The sequence below is a fragment of the Natator depressus genome, chromosome 2, assembly GCF_965152275.1.
Source record: "Natator depressus isolate rNatDep1 chromosome 2, rNatDep2.hap1, whole genome shotgun sequence".
Classification (NCBI taxonomy): domain Eukaryota; kingdom Metazoa; phylum Chordata; order Testudines; family Cheloniidae; genus Natator; species Natator depressus.
Genome location: NC_134235.1, coordinates 245,919,473 through 245,938,089, shown reverse-complemented (window position 1 = coordinate 245,938,089; position 18,617 = coordinate 245,919,473). Strand labels below are relative to the sequence as shown.

The following is an 18,617-nucleotide window of genomic DNA, read 5'->3' as shown; positions in this document are numbered from 1 at the left end:
GTCTCAGGATGTTTCTGCTTTTCGTTGCTGGAAAGGCCTGTGTGTCTTAACAAGCTAGATGATGCAGCTCTGGCTGGGACAGGAGCAAGTGGTGCCGCTCCACTCTCAACAGGGGGCAAGAGCAGTTGTACAGGGAATCCGCCAGGCCACCCAGAGGTATCCTCCTTAGGAGAGGGATCCTGTCCCAGGGCATGACCAAAGCAGGTGCCGGCAGTGATATCCCAAGACCCTGCCCCACTTGGAGGCAGCAGCACCAGTAGGATGGATGCCCTGGAGGTGCCCGATGCTACCCATGACTAACCCTGTGTAGAAGCACATGAGATGGAGGCAGCAGGCTCATCGCAACCCTCCCCGCAGCCATAGGGGGGGGGGGGGAGAAAGACCACAGGCCCCACTTCTCCATTCCTCCAGCTGTTCACCAGCAGGGCCTGGGAAGGGCTCCCCTGAGGAAGGCCGCCCCGGCCCTGCTGGAATTGCTGCAGAGAGCCTGCAAAATACTGCAAGGCAGAGCCAACGGGCAAAGCCTTAAACGCGGCGAAAAGTGTTTTCCGAGTAACTCCTTCCCGTCTCCTCCAGGAGAGCTGGAGCGCGGCTCAGGCCACATCCAGCCATAGCCGAATTGCTCCAACTTCTCCAGGCAATCCCTGGCATTCGGGACAGGCCCGTCCCTTTGCTCAGAGCCCACGGAACAAGGAGGCAGTGGGTCAGCCCCCGTCCAAAACGCGGGAAAAGGCTCTGGCCCCGTCCGCCCAACCGAGGCGGGAAGAGAGGAGAGATCAACCGCCCCTCCCCCCCCCCCCCAGCATGCAGGTATCCGCCCAGGAGCGCCACGTGGGCTGAAACCAGCCGCGATTCCCGCCGGCTCGTCCCCTCTGGCCCTGGCCCTCCGTGACGTTTGCTCCTCGGAGGCGGCCCAGGGCAGGGCAAGTAGGGCGCGTGCCTGTAGGCCAGGCAATGTGGCACCAGTGCAAATGGCTGGAAAGGGGGGCGGGGAGGAGCATAAGCAACAATTATTGCCCACCTGAAGCGCTGGAGGCTCCTGCTCTCCTGCCTTCCTGACGCCTACGAAACACAGGGGCGAAGCGCGTCACCCCTGGCTCCCCCCTCCTCCGCTGCATCAAGTTTCTTGTCCTGTTTGCAGATCTCCCGCCCGTCCCTCCACTGGGCCAGCTGACGCCTAACTGGCCACTTCTCCGGCAACCAGGTCTGCCGTGCTAACGCCTCTGCAAGGGTCCCCCCTTTCCTGAACGGCTCTGCCAGGGCGCTACCCTCTCCTAGTTCAAATCTCCCCTGAAGACCTTCCGCTGTGCAATGCCCGCAAGCAACTGGCCAGCCAGGATTGCCATGTTGCAGCGTTAATAAAGACAACCCTTTACCCAGGGTGGGCGCCAGCCTTGGCTGAGGAGCCCCCTGACCGTACTGATGTCACCCCACCCAGCCTCCTCCACACACCCCTCCCTTGCCGCTTCGCGGCCCGTCACCCTTTTGCCTCCCGTCCGAAATCAGCCCGCCCTGCTGCGGCGGCCTTCGGGCCCGGGGCAGCGTGCGGGTAACTGCCGGGCCAGGGTCCTTGTGCACCGGCGACCTGGGCCAGGGCTCGTGACTTCTGAGCTGTATTGGGAAGCGCTTGGCCCATTTGGGTGCTGCAAAAGGGCAATGGCTAGAAATGGGCTGGGATCAGTTCTCGGGTCTATTGCGCAGCGTGGGGGAGAGGCAAAGAAGAAACAGGCGTCCTTTGACACATCCCCTTTCCTTCCCATTACCGCTAGAGGCCCACGCTGCCGGTACGCCTTAAATTAACCCTTTTTCGTACCAAGCAAACAGAGCCAACACCCTCCCCCCTTCCCCCGCCCTAAATAGGGCACATTTTTCTTAATCTTAAATATTGCTTAGACAACCTGGAATAATTGCTGATGGGGGGGCTGGGAGGGAGAGCGTGCGATTGTCTGTTTTCTCCTCTAGTGCCCAGCTACGCCTGCAATGCTCAGACCATCTGCTCTACAATCCCGAGCAGGGGGAAATGCCGTGTAACTTCACCGCATCGTGTACATCTATCTGTCTAGCCTCCTGTTTTCCTGTGTCTCCCTCTGGATGGCTACCCTGGTACCCAGCAGAGCCTGCGCTTCCTCTATCCTCCTGGACCCATAGAAGGGGTGGGAGTTCTTAAGCACATAAAAGAAAGGGGGTACCACCGGTTTCCCCCACTACGCGCCCCTAGTTCTTGCTGGGGATGAGGAAGGGGGGGCCTGAAAGACAGGGCTCTTTGGGGGCTGGGGGCTGTTTAAAGTGAAGGGACAGGAGCTGCCTGGAGTTGGATCCTTTCGGTGCATATTCGTCCCTGCTGATTCACGTCGTTATATCCAAACAGTGTGTAGCGTTATTTGGGGGGGGTGAGCAGTTTTTAGGAGTCCATCCCCCCCCCCCGCCACCCCTGCTTTCTCCCCCAGCTCGCTCACGCCCGCGGAAATCTCCCACGCCGTCCCCCGGGAATTCTTTGTGCCTTCCCCAAGCCTGCGAGTGTCAGTCGCTCCCTCGGGATGCCCTTGGAATAGCTCAGGAGCGGAAAGTGTCCCTCATTTCCAGGAACATTTGCACATGCTTTGCAAACGCCCCGAGGATTTAAAAGGAGTCAAAGATCTTCTTTGACTCTCGCTTCCTTCCCACCCACCCATCCCCAAGTCAACGACTGGCTGGTTTTTGTGTCCCTTGATTCAGATTTTGGGAGGCTTGTCCCTGATTTCTCTGTGAGGTAGGAAGATGGGTCCTTTAATCTCCCCCTAACCCTCTGACCTTCCTCCCTTAAGGAGCTTTTCCCCTTCATGTCTCTGCTTTTTAAAGCCTTCTTTTCAAATAAAAGCAATTTCCTTTTGGAACTGTAACTATGACATGGCGAAACGCTTTTTAAAACAATAAAGGGGTAAGACGGGGAGGGGGGGAAGCGTCTCTTTTCAGTGTTTGTATTCTGCTGGAGCTGTTTGTTTAGATACTTTACATAAGACAGTAAACATTAGGCAAGTTTGAAAGGCTTTAATTAAAAAAGGTGGTGAGCTCGGGAAAAAAGCCTTTCAATTGACACAGCTACTTAGTGAAGCGGCCCCAGACAGACAAGACAAATACATCCTGAGGTGAGGAATCCAAGAAAACCTAGAGGACAAGGATAAAGAATAATAGAATATCACCACATCTACCTATAGCTACACATAGATAGATGTAGCTATATGATGTGGGTGCCCACATATTTATGACAAACACACACATAATTATTATACATTTATTACTCATCTTACATTGTTGTAAGCACATCTAAACGTAGAACCCAAGAAACCTTGAAGACAAAGATAAATAGTAACAGAATGTCTATCAATAGAGATGTATTTATGTGTAGGGGGGGATGTATCTATCTCTGTGTGTGCCACACGTCTATTTATACTATTACTTCATATATGTTTGTCCTTTATGTAGGCTTGAATACCATATATAAAAGGTGTGTATAATCTGTTACCAGGATCTGACCTAGTCAGTATTTCACAGATTAGATTTGCGGGTAAGTATTTAGGCAAGCACAAACATCTTTCTCCCTTTCTCACGTTCTGTGGACTAGATATTTATATTTGGATCGTAATGGCCCTGTTTCATAGGAGGGACGGACACACACACAAAATGTATGAAGTAAAATGCAAGTCTAGCTGTGCCCCCTAGGAGTAGTAGCCTCCAACCAGGTCTTTTAGCTCGGAGCCCGCGAACATTCCGACTATTTTCTTTTTTCTCTTTTTGCTTAATGTAAAAATCTATAAGCGAAACGCCCTGGGAGATCACAACCTTTTCACTGAAACCCGACAACCTGGCTTTGAAGTGCCTGGCTTTTTTTCTCAAAGGCCTGTGTGCGGAACTGGCAGGTCCTGAATGACCCCTGCATTGTAATCAAGCTGATATTGCAGCGATTCATTGGACCAGATCCGTGTAGTGATCTCAGCTCTCTGATCTGTGAGCTGGCAAGAGCAGTGCTGTTCATTCACAAATCCTCTTCAGTGCTTGGGCTGCCACGAGGGTAGCCCTGGACCCAGAAGAAGCGGCAGCAGGAATCGCCTGTGACGCTTTGCCATGAATATTGCATTAGATGCCGCTACATAGTCAAATGCCAAACCTTGTTTTGCAAAACTCCCTATACCTGGCATTCCCCGGGAAAGAAATGCAAGGCTTACCTTCCAACCTCAGGAGTTTGCAAACTGACCGCTCATGGTCTGTCTACGTTCATAACGAATGTTTACAAACCACTAGACTGAGCAATCAATCCCATCCTCTTTCTAGGGCTGGGCATATTTCAGGCTTCACAAATATCAAGCATGTCTGTTGGGTTGGATCACGTTTAATATAAAAATAAGAGCTTACAAACTGATACGGGGCGGGAGTTTATTAAATGATCCCGTCTTTAAACTTTAAAACAAACAGGAAATTCTATTTTTTTAGTTGTTACTCTAACGATGGATCATTGAATGTTAATGTTTTTTTTTTAAAAACCCACTACCTACCTATAGATATCTTTTTAGATTTTCATATTCGTATATTGGCAGTTCTACAAGGAAAAAAATGAATTTATTTTTCTCCAAAATGTTTCTTTCATTACGCACGGCAATTGCTTAAAAACCACCAACTTTCTCTTTTCCGTAATAACAGACATACTGCAAAGTTACAGTAATAATACATGTAGCATACCATCTAGATATTTTGAAAGTGAAAATATTTCGGAGATTTTAAAATATATTTGACTTTTTAAAAGTTTTGAGACAAATTCAATTTTAACTTTCTCCGTCTCTCGGGGTGTGTGTGTGAATGAACATTGTACGTGTCCAATTCACCTCAGTGACTACAAGAGCTTTTAAAACTTCTTAAAATCTGGATAATACAAGTGCTAGAGTTGGAGAAATCATATAAAATATGATCTAGCATAAATATTGGCATTGTTACTTTCTGGAGAGGAACTGACTACGTTAATATAAAAAGTGGCATTTTTCAGAGGCCGAATTATTCATATTTGGATAGATTTTTGAAAGAGAATTGTGCTAGGCTGTATTGCTCCTGTTAAGCCAAAACAAAACAAAAACCAACCAAACAAAATCCTAAATGTATTTCCACACTATGGAGTCTTGATGAGAAACAGTTTTGTATACTGCAACAGTTATAAAACAAAATATAAAGACAAGGCGTTTCAGACACATAGATTAATTCCGAATATTTACTGCAGACTTCAATTATCTGTCTTATCTTCTCTGTGAAGCCCCTCACATATATTATTACTGAAAACGTTGCAAAAATGAAACCAGAGAGAAGACTGTATTTTCTCATTTTCAGTGTGTTGCTGACCAATAATTTAGCATCGAAGGGGGTATGTCCTAAATATACAGGTAAACTTTGCTTGCTTCAAATCACTCAGGCAATAAAGATGTGAGGTGCCTGCTTAAAATTGGAGATGCTCAGTTCCTCCAAGTACATAAACACAGCCTGGAAATGAATACTCCGACTGAACCAGGCTGGTGAGAAACCTCTGCTAGAAAGTGACACTTGCATCCGATGAAGTGAGCTGTAGCTCACGAAAGCTCATGCTCAAATAAATTGGTTAGTCTCTAAGGTGCCACAAATACCTTTTTGCGAATACAGACTAACACGGCTGTTACTCTGAAAACTGACAAAGTAAAGTGTGTTCCCAGCGTTCACAGCAGGCTGATACACTCACTTACTGTTTGTTTCCCAGTAGAGTCTTGCCCATTCACTACTATGTCATTTAGTAATTTGGCAACCAGACTTAACCTCCCGTAGCAAAACTGTTATTTCAAATGTGAAACGTTATTACTGAATGGGATAAAAAGAAGCCTGAATCAACATGTTCTAGATTAATCAAAGACTTAATAAAAAGTAAATGGTCAAACACCAACTGTTTGAAATAAAGATTTGGCAACAATTATCACTATTTTGGAGGGGTATTTTTGTTAATCTCTTTGTTGTTCTTGGTGCTTTTTCTGGGAGAATCTCTTGCCTAATCTGTTTTCCAGAAAAAGTTACAGAGAGAGCTTCTTATGACTAGTGACAGTAAGTTCAGAGTTTGGACTGAATTAAAAGGAGGACTTGTGGCACCTTAGAGACTAACACATTTATTTGAGCATAAGCTTTCGTGAGCTACAGCTCACTTCATCACCCAAACACCTATGTAAATATTTCTTCCAAAATTTGGTTTACCGTTTTTGGGGGTGGCAGGAGGTGGAGTTAGCTTGCAAAATCTACAGCCAAAACAGAAAAGAACAAACAAGCCATTTGCAGTGTAGCAATGTGAATCAATTGGATACAAATCCCAGTTCAAATTACCTCCCACCCAATCCTTAAACAGCTGTAAAGTAGCGTTCGGGAGACCATAAAAGTTGATTATCTAGCGGGAAGTTGGAGTTGAAATTACGCAGTTAATTAGAGCACTGACTATTACTCGCTCCAAGTAAATGTTGAGGTGTAAATCCAAAGGCGTTTCAGGGAATTAGTTACATATGTGGGAAATCTAAGACCAGATCCCATTTCCCTTCCCTAGTCTCTGCTAATACTCCAAATGGTATAGAGTTGCTGAACTTTACCGTCACAACAGAAGCTGTTGTGTCTGTGCGGATTAACTCCTCTAAATCGCAGAAAGAAAATAAAACCATGAAACTTTTACGCAAAAACAACCAAACAATATTGGCAGCGCAATGGAGATTGGAGGATAAAGAAAAAGCCTTTTGGGGAATAACTTTTTGGTGCAGATTTTTAAAACTGTTCAGTTATTCCCCCCCTCTCCCTCTGGACTCCAGGTATTCAGTTATTTCGGATATTTATCAAACCCTTGTTTAAGATAATTCCAAGTCTCTCTGGGGGAGCCAATGGTTTGTGTGCCGGGGGGCTCGTTCTGCGGGATGGGGACAACCCCAGAGTTCCATTCTCCTGGGAAACTGCCTCGCTCCTTGAAAATGGAAAAGAAAAATAAGTCTCCCTTGGGCATTTGGGGCCCGATTCTGAATCCCTGACTGCGGCAAAACGCCTGTTAGCTTCTGGTAATATCTGGGGGGAAGCTGCCTGACTCAGGATTTGGCCTCGATAACGTCTGGAGTCATGGCTGGGTGAAATTATGGAGGATTTCCCCCCTCGTGATAAACTCGGTGCTAGGTCGTCTGTAGTTTATAAAGTTAACCCTGGAACACAACCAGCTGGACTTTAGTCATCATGTTTTACTCGGGGAAAGTTTCCCAGTGCCTGGCCATTTCAAACGCCCGGTTCCCTGGGAGCTCTGTCTCAGAAAGGGCAGCGGGATCGGGCCCTAGCCGTTTCTTGGTTGTGCGGCTGTTTGGAAGGTGGAGATGCCGCAGTACCCAAGATCCGTCCTTCCAGAGAAGTTTTACCAACATCAGCAAGTGCCTTTGAACAAGTGGGCTCGCCACCTTGGTCCAGGCAGACCTGCCTAGCATTAGTAACGCTTCCGAATTAGGTGCGTTAAAGCATTATTCGTGCCTTTGAAAGGGAGAGCTATCCATCCAACGCCTGTCATGGCCAATGACACAAAGTTTATCTTCTGTGAAATCGTTTGTTGTTGTTGTTGCTAACATCGCTTTAATAACGTGGAAGTGAACTGAGGTTTAGTTTTTCCAGCATACACTGTATGTTGGTAACAAGCCACTTCTTTGTTGTTGTAATGATCGCATTTCCCTTACTCTTGTAGAGTAGGAGTAACCTCTGTCAGCTAAAAGGTACATGGCATTTTGTAGAGATCAGCAAGACATGTGACAAGAGTTTAAACAAACGGGGCATATGATATTCAAACAGTGCAATTTACACAGTAGGTGGATTTCTAGGGAATTTGTCCTTCATCGGTCTCTACCGCCAATGGAAATGACCATGATGTTCATAAGGCTACTTTCCCGGCAACTTTCCATCCCATGGCCACTCATGAACTTACCCACCTCACCGTTAGAGCACTGTTGGGCTGAGGGTAGAGGGATGAACAGGATGTATGTTCAGCATAACCAGGTAATCACAATTTCACGATCCTGAAGGAAAGTAAAACCCAGGCTTTCTAGATCAGCCAGTTGCCACAATTGACAGGGAAGTCTTCCTAATGTGAAGCCCAAACAATTACAGGAAACGGACACCTGAACTGATTGCCCGTCTCACCTTAATGTCATGGCCAGAGCCTGAAATGCTGCCTGTTTTTTCCCTATTCAGCTTCGTAAAGTGTAGGTTTCTAAAGTTTATTTGCTAGATGCGTTATGCAAGAAAAGCCTAGCAGCAGGGTAAAAGACAGCCTTATAACTATGCTCTTTGTTTGAGGCTCTCCTTCCATGGTACCTTATCAGTGTACAGCTTTGCGGGATGTGGGGATCTTTTCTGGACAACAGTTCAGATTTATTTTAACCACTAGGGATGTTAAAGCCCTTGCTGATTTTTCCCCTTCCCTGTCCGTAAAAACTGTACAGTTGGAGAGCTACTGGATGTGTTGGCATCAGCATCCCTCTGGACACACCACGTAGTGCCCAGTTACCATTCAAAAGCCTTTATGCAAGGACGAATGGGATATGAAAGTCTGGCTCCTTTTTCCTCCCATCCTCCGAAACAGACTCCAATGGCTGTCTTGCAACGCTCGTTAATAAGTGATTCCCCCATAACAAGTTTGGGAAGCAATAACAAGCAATGCAGTTCGTTTTAGCTAGCTCTGGGTATTGTGCTGCCCAGTTGGGATCTCATCTAGTTGGGTTTAACCACTTCTGCGCTTGCCCATTTCTCAAACGATATGAGAATTTATTTTTCAAAACAATTGCCTCTGGCAGTAGATACAAAACCTTTCACCTCCTCTGCAGTTGACACTGTTCGATGTGAGAGATGGGGCGCGGGGGCGGGGGGGCGAAGGAATGATTTTCAGAGGCATTATTGGTTTGGAAATCTCATAAAACTGTGAAATTTGGTGCATGTCAACTATTTGCAGGCAGCGTCCTCGCCTTTTGTTGCAAGGACGGGGTGCGTTTGAATGTGGGGTAGGTTCTCTCGATTTTTCACTGGGTACTGTGCATTTTGCTTCTTTGCTTTAGTTCTTCGGGGGCAGTCCCTGCTGAGTGCCGGGCACTGACAGAGCCGAGGTACGGGGCCGGAGTTGGCCTTGGATCTATCAGCTTTAGCCTTTGCCATTGTTTCTGTTATGATTTAGCTTTCAGAATGATCGGGGCATCTCTACCAACTGTGTGACTGACAAGTCCAGCGAAAGCCTGGCCTATCTAATTGCTTTCATTACTTCTAACTTTCACCATATCAACCAATATGAGCTGTAAGAGACAAGGTTAGCAGAGTAATGATACAAATCGCCCTGCTTTTAGCCTCACTGCAGCATGACGGTCTAATATTTCCAATGGAATCACAGAGCAAGCCACACCATGCATGGAATACAATCGATCTGGACAACTTTGACCTTCTAATGTTTCCAAATTTTAATGTAATAACTAACTTTTCTGTGTGCGATATGTGAAAAATGTAAAAACAAGGGTGTTATAAAAGTGCGAAGTTTTTATTTTATTTTTGCTCCAGATGCTTTCGAGGAAAATGCATTTTTAATGGTAGCCATTTAATTGATCCACGTTTTAACTAGACAGGTACATACAGGGGAAAGAAACACACAGTCCATCGCTGGATATGAACATCTACTTTAGCAGTCACCAGCTCTATTCGATACCTTGAAAAAGCACAACACTACTTCAAAGTACACCCCCCGGCCATCTGCAGCAGTTAATAAGTAAAAGGTCTATTTACTTAGGTAAAACAAAAAGCAGTTGCTAGCTGAAAATAAAATTGCTGCTGAAAATCTTTTTAATGGGATTGAACTTTTAGACAGAAATACTATTGGAAAATAATGTAACTCAAATTTCCTTAGTCAGGTATTCCTTAGCCAGGAGTCTTTCCCCTCCATTCTGTAAACCAGAGTTGTTCCTTTGCCGGGATTATTGTCAGGGAATAGTCAGGTTCAGTTATTGTTTTGTACAGCTTTGTTTATCTCCTGCTTTGGAGTTGATCTGAGGAATTCTCCTCGCCTCCCTGTCTGTTTGGAAATATTCATTGTATAAATGTCTCTGCTAAAGATCATTTTAACAAATGGAAATGTTAAAGTGTCATCGCACTGTGACAGTGAGGCATGTTTGATACATTGGACAGGGAATGTTTATTTCAAGATATTTTAAGTTCTAGTCAATAACTTGGATCTGCCCGCGAGCGAAATATTTGACGTGCATCACCTTGAACACGTTTAATTATGGGGTAGTTGCAAGCCAGGGCTTCGAAGTAATTAGAAAATACTTCTTGGGAGACAGACTAATCGCTTTTCATGGGGCACTTCAAAAAAAATTAACCCCTACTGCTTGTTTGAGCAAAAACAACTTTAGGTCAGCAAGACCTGATCTCTTTGCTGGATCCTCTGGACGATCCAAAAGAGATTCGCTGCATCCTTTCCCTCCAGACCCGCAAAGACACATTGGAATTACCCTCCACCCCAACCAGCAATAACAAAAACCTTCACAATACTTTCAGTGTGAGAGTTTGGGTGACACAAAAGCAATGTACAAACGAATTATCTTATAGGTGGGGACCTGCCATAGGCGAGGGGCTGACCGTCTCTCTGGTTCTGCGGACGGAATGGGGAATGAAAATCCAGGAGTAGGCTGCCAGATTTGTGCCTAGAGGCTCCAGAATTTCTCTCGATAAGGGTTTCCTTCAAACAAGAATAGATTGTGCCCTGTGCAGTTACTGAGCAGACAGACGTGTGCTTTCACCCTCCTGGTTTTTAGCCCATCTTGGCATTCCCCATTTGACTCCAGCTGTCGAGCACTAAAGATAGCCCATAATTACCAGTGCTAAGTCAATATAACATCATCATCACCCTCACCATGCGTGGGTACCATACACTACTCTGTGTGGGCTTGCTTCGGGTCCTCCCCTGTTGGGAAGTCTAATTAATTTGAGGTGGGGTTTTTTGTTCCCTTTTAGCTCAGACAATTGCAGGTCTCGCTCTCTCTCCTTGCACCTGAGAAACCCGTGCCGCAAAGAACAAGGCAACAGCAAAGTTGGAGCCTGGTGGGTAAAGCAGGGGGCTCAGGAACCGGCCCCAGGGGAGGGAATTGGTTCCCCAGCCTCCGGCAACTTTCCTGGTCTCCCAGCTCTTCCTCCCTTATATGCGCTCGCTCTCCTCCCAGCCTCCCTGCACTTCTGTCGGCCTCCCAGACCTCTGCCTTCCTGCCCGTGCAAGCTTCTCGGCTTCCCCGCTCCTCTCCGGAGCAGGGGAGGGGAGGCATGGTGTGGTGGCTAGGCCCGAGGACCGTCTATCTTTGCAACCCTGGGAAGGGCAGGAGCTGCCTCCTGGTTGTTTGTGCTTTGGCCCCTCGCCTTCATTTTGTCTTTGGCGCTGGCTGGCTCTGGTGCCCGCCGATCACAACCGTTTTTTGGCTTCGCCTCTCTCCAATCTCCCCCAGCGAGTGTGTGTGTGTGTGTGTGTGTGTGTGTGTGTTATTAAAGCGGCACTAACTCTCCTGCGCTTCACTGACCTTTTGGTGACTTTCACAAATTCAAGCCCAGCCAAGCAAAGATCCCGCGGATCTCAGCTGATTGTTTTTGTTTTGTCTGTGGGCGGATTGTTTAGGGCGGTGGGGAGGAAAATTCTTAGCCGGCAAAAGAATGAGATTGTTGGTAAAGCCAATAGGGGAATGGGGGCGGGAGACCCACTTTGAAACCACACGTGAGACCCCTTCAAAATTACATAATCCCCCTTTTTCAACCCAGATAAACGTTGATCCTAATTTTTGGTTTCACGGGATTTCTTTCTAAAGACAAAGGCAAGCAAATGGACTTCGCGGCAGCTTCTCAATACGAAAAATTAGCCTTTGATTATTTTGGTGAAGAAAAAAACTTCAGGGGGGTGGGGCCGAGGGGCAGAATCGCGTCGCACTGCCTGTCCATGGGAAACCTCTCTGTTTAATATTGTTTCTGAAGCTGGAATAAATGATCAAAGGCTTCTGTCCAGCTTTCAACAGAATGAGTCAATCATCATTCCCACTTCTGTATATTTCCGCAACGAGCCCCACCACCTCGAACATTTGAAAAAGAAGCCACCTTGTCTCCCTGTCACATTTGCCCGGTTCTTCTGCAGGGTGTATTTCAGAATCAGGGGAAAAGAAGGAGGGGAGACAGTAGGGAGCGTACGAAAGAGTTGTTCTAAAATTAACTGCATCTGTTTCTTCTCCCCCGTGCAAATAAAGGGGCCGCAGAAAAAAATCCCTTTGTATCACACAGCAGCTCGTTTAATATTATTTATGCATTTGTGCAAGGAATTGTGGGATTTCCCCCTTCTCCCCCCCCCCCATGGTAAACAATATGGAAATAAAAAAAATGTATACTGGAGGCTTTTCTAATGAATCAGACAAAGATATAAAGCGAAAGAGATCAGCAGGGCAAGTGGTGATGTATCTATCTGTTGTTTAGGGGGTTAGCTAGTTCTGCCTTCTCTCTCTCCTTTAAAAAACACACACACCCTCGAGTAGAGAGGACACTATTGCTTTAAAAGAAGGGGGAGGGGGCAGCTAGAGGGAAAAGGGGGGCTGCTGCTGTCATTTACTAGAGTGCTACTGTATCACGTGTGGAAATGCCTCCTCTGCCATTGGCCAAAGGCACGTGTCTAGGATACCGGGCTTGCAACGTCACTTGAGGGGCTCTATTAAAAATAAGAACAAAAATCCAGAGTGAAAGTATTTCAGGTTCAGTTTAAGTGGCTTCTAAATTTATACCCAAACTCTAGCGAGACCGAGAGAGATTTTTCCTAACTCCTGCCATGTAACCTGGAATATTTTGTTCAAAGAGGGGGAAAGAGAGAGAGAGGGAGAGCTGCCTTGCTTGTACATATGTCTCTGTGTGTCTCAGCCTCCGTGTGCTGGGCGGTGTGTAGGGAGAAATATACACCCTCTTCTAGAGTCTCTCTCTCAAAGCAGATGTGGCAGCATTGACATTTTTATTATTCTTTTTATTTTTCCCCTTGAAGGATCTTCACGATTTTTTTAGGATACTGTTGGCCTCTTTTTTCTTTTAAAACCCAGGAGCTGGAGACGAGAGAGAGAAAGCGAGAGCTAGAGCGGGGGTGGGCGGGTGGGGGGGGGGCGGAAAGGGTTGTTAATGAAAGTCCTAATGATGAACACATTTTGGGGGAAGGAATGCACTGGTTTGCAGGACTGAAAGGCTAACAAGCGGAAGAAAGAAAGGAAAAGAAGGGGAGAAAGAAGGAGGATTTAAAACCAACGTTTTGGGTGAAGTTCGAGCACCCCCGAGGCTCTGATTTCGCCAACTCTGGATTTTGAATATCATTCGAACTGAGTGGAGCCAGGGAACGAACAAACAAACAAACACACGTTTTGTCAAACCCGCTCGCTCTCACACAAGGAGGGGTGGGGGCTTGAAACGAGAAGCATCTGGGGGTTTGTCCTACAGCATGGAGGAGAATGACCACGGTCCTGGGGAAGATTCACTGGAGCAGCAGCAGCGGGAGTCCAGCGGCGGCAGCAGCGATGCGGAGCCCAACAGGAGCCGGGCGATGATCCTGCCCGTGGTTCTGCAGGCGCCTGGGAATCACCAGCACCCGCACCGGATCACGAACTTTTTCATAGACAACATCCTGAGGCCGGAGTTCGGGCGGAGGAAGGAAGGGGGGACCTGCAGCAGCGGAGGCGGCAGCGGCAGTAGCCCGGAGCAGCTGCTCTTAGCCGGCAGGGAGAACCGCCGGAGTCCCTCCACGGCGCCGGGGTCTGGGGGGCAACTCAGCGGCGCAGGGGGAGGCTCGGCGGGCGAAGGGGAAGGAGGCTCCAAAGCCCTTGCTCTTAATGGGGGAGCCAAGAAAGGAGGCGACTCCGGGGCCCTGGAAGGAGCCTTGAAATCGCGGGGGCTCAGCGGCGGCGATCTGTCTGTGAGCTCGGACTCTGATAGCTCCCAAGCCAGCTCCAACACCAGTAACCAGCCCATGCTCTGGCCAGCCTGGGTTTACTGTACTAGGTACTCGGACAGGCCTTCTTCAGGTAAGACTTCTCTTCAGACGTAGCCTAGCACTGGCCAGGAGCCCGGCCTGCCCTTCCCCTCACCCCCTGGCTTCACTTCCCATTTAACAGGCTGTTTTCCACCAAGCCCCTCTCCCTCTCTCTCTATCAACCAACCATTGAATCAGTGAAGCCTAGGCTGATCTTTCCACATGGTTCTTCAGAAAATATTTGGTTGGTTGAAAAGCGACGAGAAAAAAATACAGTCACCCAAATTTAAAAAAAAATCGTAGAGAGACAAGTTTTTTGTTTGTTTGTTTGTTTGTAAACGTATTTAAATATAATGAGGATATGGGGATGTTTTTACTATAGGCAGATCAAAATGAAAGCGGATAAACTGGAAAATAATTCCTCCTGTCTACACACACACACACACACACAAAGCGATCAGCAGTTAGCTTAGCTAGATCTTAAAACAGAGAGGGACGGTGCTAGGTTGGGGATCTGGTTTTTGGCATGGTATTAAAAAGAAAAGGTGGGAAAGAAGCCATTAAAGCTCCTTCTTTGAACTCCACGGAGATCCTCCAAGGAATCTGCCCATCTTCTCCTTTCGAGTAAAATCCCAGGGTTTGTTTGGAGGGTGAGGAGTGGAATTGATATATTCAGCTGCCTGTCCAATAGGCCTTGCATTGTACATTTGCAAAACCCAAATATTTTTATTGTTTTAAACAGGCCCCTATCTCACCGCTGTCTCCTTTCTCTATTTTGCTTTCTGTAATTTTCACATGTGTACTTTAGTTCAGATCTTTAAGGGAATAGGAAAGATTTCCAGAGGACGAGGAAGTTATTTCAGAGGGTCTGGGAAGGCGTGCCTGCTGGAGTGAGATTTCAGAAGAAACTCCTGAAATTCTCTTTCTGAAGAGGTTTAAAACCCGCAGGGTGAATTTCCTTGTTTTAATACAGGGAAAGCAGGAGTAGATCTAGGGTTCCCCCCCCCCCTTCTTCTTTTTTAATCTACATTCAAAAGAATTAGAAACCTCTTTAAAATACAGTTTTCCAGGCTGTAAACCAGAATTAAAAAAAAAAATCTATTCACAAAAAAGTATTTTCCAACAGCGATTAGCCAGTCCCTTCCCCCACGTCCACCCCAAACTGTTGTACAGTTGAAGAGAGGAATGTAGGTTGGATTTAAAATTAGTTTGTAATAAATGAGAACCAACTCTTTAGCTCCAATATTCCAGTCTGAATTGAAATTTACTCCATTGTTCTCCACTCCTCTCCTTTGTTAATATTTAATTAACATATATCCTCACAATGGCACAGGCCAGAGAGAGAACCCTCGCTGGTGGTGTGTAGAATAATATTACAGAGAATAAATAAAATAAAAAAATAATAATTAGGATCGTTCTTTACGCGACATTTGAGCCACTCAAAATGCCAACTTCTCCCCCTGTTACAATGCCAATAAACGTTTGGATTTCTGTATTATCTCGATGTAATGCAAGAAAGAGGGTTTCTTAATTCTGTTTAGGAGATAAAATGTAAGTAGATGTTATTGCTTCTCGATACACGTTACACTTTTCAGTAGCGAAGCCATTCCTGGATTTAAAATAGCTAATTTAACACGTTTGTACTTTTAAAAATCCCAAAGAAATTGTAGCAGTTGCAAGACACTTTTTCTGAAGATGTGTTTTGGGTAAATACAGAGAGAGAGAGAGACTGCGGGGCACACTTACGGAAAGGGACAGAATTACACCGTAGCCCTGGACACTTTAAGTTTCCTAGACAATGATACAGACAGAGAAAAGAGATGAGATCGAGAATCCTTAGCAAAACCGGAGAGCGGGGTGGTTCTTTGTACAGTATTTGTTTCTTTTTATTTCGAGCACAATGCGAGGGTCGATTTGAAGCAAAGAGAAAGAACAGAGATTGTTTTTGGGTTTTTTTTAAAGCTGAAGGTTATTTTTAACCAACGCCTTTGGAGCTGGGCTAGTTGGTTATGGAAACGTGGCACTAAACTAGAAAAAACAAACCTGCCCCATAGACGTAGAGGCAGAAATAGGTAAATTAAAAAGAAAATCACAATACACCAGCAGCCTAGGAACTATTGATGCAAGAATCCCCGTTACAAACAGGGCTCTATTTTCATTTTTAATACCTTGTGGGTAATAATTAGGGCTTTTAAATAGATGTATATACAATAGAATGGGAGGCTGCAGAGGGGGAATTGTAATTTGGAAGATGGTTGACACTTCCCTGAGCATTGTGGTCATTATGTGGCCTATTTGCGCTGTATATTATATCTACTAAAGCTGGGAACTAATCAAGCCCAGTGTATTCCCATCTTCTCTTGTGCAGGGTAGATCCACTTCCTGGCTGGCTTTGTCAGTCATATTTCAGCCTGTGGCAGAACCCGTCTTCTGCCCTTTGAGTGACTTGTCACCAGCCAGAAGGAGCCTTTTTTCTTATTGCTTTAAACCCGCGGGTTTAGGTGCTGTTTACAGTTTGCTAACTGCGGTAATGCTCACGTGTCCCTGTTCTTTTAGGGATCTGACTTTTACAGACACCATATGGATGCCAAAATTAGGATCATGTGTAAAATTTCAACTGACCTGGTCCCCTCTGGGAGAGGGGTGTCAGGAAGCTCGCGTGGGCCGAGCAGAGAGCCCCCAGGGCCTTCCTGCAAAGTGTAACACAAAATCAAGGGGAGGGGGGCAGAGAGAGAAAGAGAGCCACAGATCGCTGAAGCTGGGATCGCTTCTCCCCTTGACAAAATATCCACTCACATACCAAATTCTCCACAGATTAGAGGCCATCGACAGTAGCATTCCCCCAAGGAAGGACTTCCAGAAATGGAGCTGGCACATACACACCAGCATTACCCTGCGGCTTCCCACAACTCGCCCCAGCCCCACAGCCTCCACCCCAGGGATGCGGACTGGGTCCTTCTTTGTGGGGCGTTCGAGCGGCTGCCCCAGGCGGAGGAGAGTTTAAGTCCCAAAGATGGTGGTTAAAAAGGAAACAATGAACTTGGGTGGATGTGACTCTGATGCAATAGCCAAGCTGTGGACAGTGGCTTTTGTAGAGGTGTTTAGGCCTGTGCCTGCCTCCCTCCTGCCCCCGCTCCCTTCTTTCCCCTTTTGCAAGAGGCTCTGGGGTCCCAGGCATCAGCTCCCCTTTGGTCACCAGACTGCAGACCCCGAATTCCTCTTCCTCGCCAGGCACACAACAGACTCATGTCTGCCCCACTACCCCCCGCCCCAGGCATTCAGTGAAAGGGGGGAGGGGAAATCTCTCTCTCTCTCTCTCTCTCTCTCTCTCTCTCTCTCTCTCTCTCTCTCTCTCTCGCAAAGGTTGATCTAATGACTTCAGTTTGAAACTCTCAAGCCAAAGCAAAGCGAAAAGAGGCGAGCAAGGCCTTCATGCCGTTCAGTGTCCGGAGCTCCTGGCTGGGCACAGAGTACCAAGTGGCACCCATACTAATGACCTCAAGTCCTCAAATTTCTTTGAGATCATTTCTCCCGCCCCTCCCCGTGTGTTTGTGTGTGTTTCTTATGATTTTTGTTTCGCCCTGGCCCTTAGGCCCCCGGTCTCGTAAACCAAAGAAGAAGAACCCCAACAAAGAAGACAAGCGTCCCAGGACAGCCTTCACTGCGGAGCAGCTGCAGAGGCTGAAAGCGGAGTTTCAGACGAACAGATACTTGACGGAGCAGAGGCGGCAGAGCCTGGCTCAGGAACTCAGCCTCAACGAGTCTCAGATCAAAATCTGGTTTCAGAACAAACGAGCCAAAATCAAGAAAGCCACTGGCAACAAGAACACCCTGGCGGTGCATCTCATGGCACAAGGACTGTACAACCACTCCACCACATCAAAAGACGGCAAGTCAGACAGCGAATAGAAAGGGGGCCGGGGGAAGGCCGGGGAAAGGCCGGGGAAGGGGGGGCAGTTTTCAGTCAAAGTTTATACAATGCAATAATTTAATTAAAAAAATAAGGGCCAGTGTATAAAGATTATACCAGCATTAATAGTGAAAATATTGTGTATTGGATATAATTCTGCAATATTCTATGTGTATATAATTTACAGGTAAGGTGTAAAAATCCAAAATATCTGATTATAAAATATTTTTGATTTTGTTTTGTTTTATTTTGGTTCTATGGAGATTTTAGATGGTATCTTTATGGATTTTTTTAATGCTTAAGTTACATTTTTTATAGACTTAAGCGCTGTTTTAATGGACATTGGACACTGGTTTTTTGAAATTCAAAAAAAAATTAAAAACAATTTTTTGCTGAAGTCCAAAGATTTTTATTGCTGCATTTCACAGGACTGTGAGCCGAATAAATAGTTCTCCGGTTTGTTCGATGAGTTTTACCATTATTATTTTTTTGTGTTTGGCTTTGGGGATAGAAAACAACCATTTAATTAAAAAAAAAACGTAACAGGGAAAGAAACCCCAAGGCATTGTATTAACAAAAATGTCCAGGATCCTTTCTTTCATTTGCCCTCACTTCTTCAGTCGGCGGGGCTCAATCAAAGGCTAGGGGGTGTACAGGACTCTG

At 46.4% G+C, this 18,617-nt stretch overlaps 1 protein-coding gene across 1 annotated transcript; it reads left to right on the top strand.

Moving 5' to 3' along the window:
- Positions 1 to 13,201: 13,201 nt before the first annotated feature.
- EN2 (engrailed homeobox 2) lies at positions 13,202 to 17,959 on the top strand. The gene is made up of 2 exons (XM_074943429.1): positions 13,202 to 14,096; positions 17,637 to 17,959. Exons 1-2 carry the CDS (start codon positions 13,517 to 13,519, stop codon positions 17,951 to 17,953), a joined length of 897 nt encoding a protein of 298 aa, XP_074799530.1. The 5' UTR covers positions 13,202 to 13,516; the 3' UTR covers positions 17,954 to 17,959.
- Positions 17,960 to 18,617: the final 658 nt, after the last annotated feature.

What these genes read in the sequence shown, in the direction of transcription:
- EN2 (XM_074943429.1), top strand. Translation starts at nt 13,517, where the DNA reads ATGGAGGAGAATGACCACGGTCCTGGGGAAGATTCACTGGAGCAGCAG. An exon ending in CTCGGACAGGCCTTCTTCAG is followed by an intron (nt 14,097 to 17,636) that starts GTAAGACTTCTC and finishes CCTGGCCCTTAG; the next exon opens with GCCCCCGGTCTCGTAAACCA.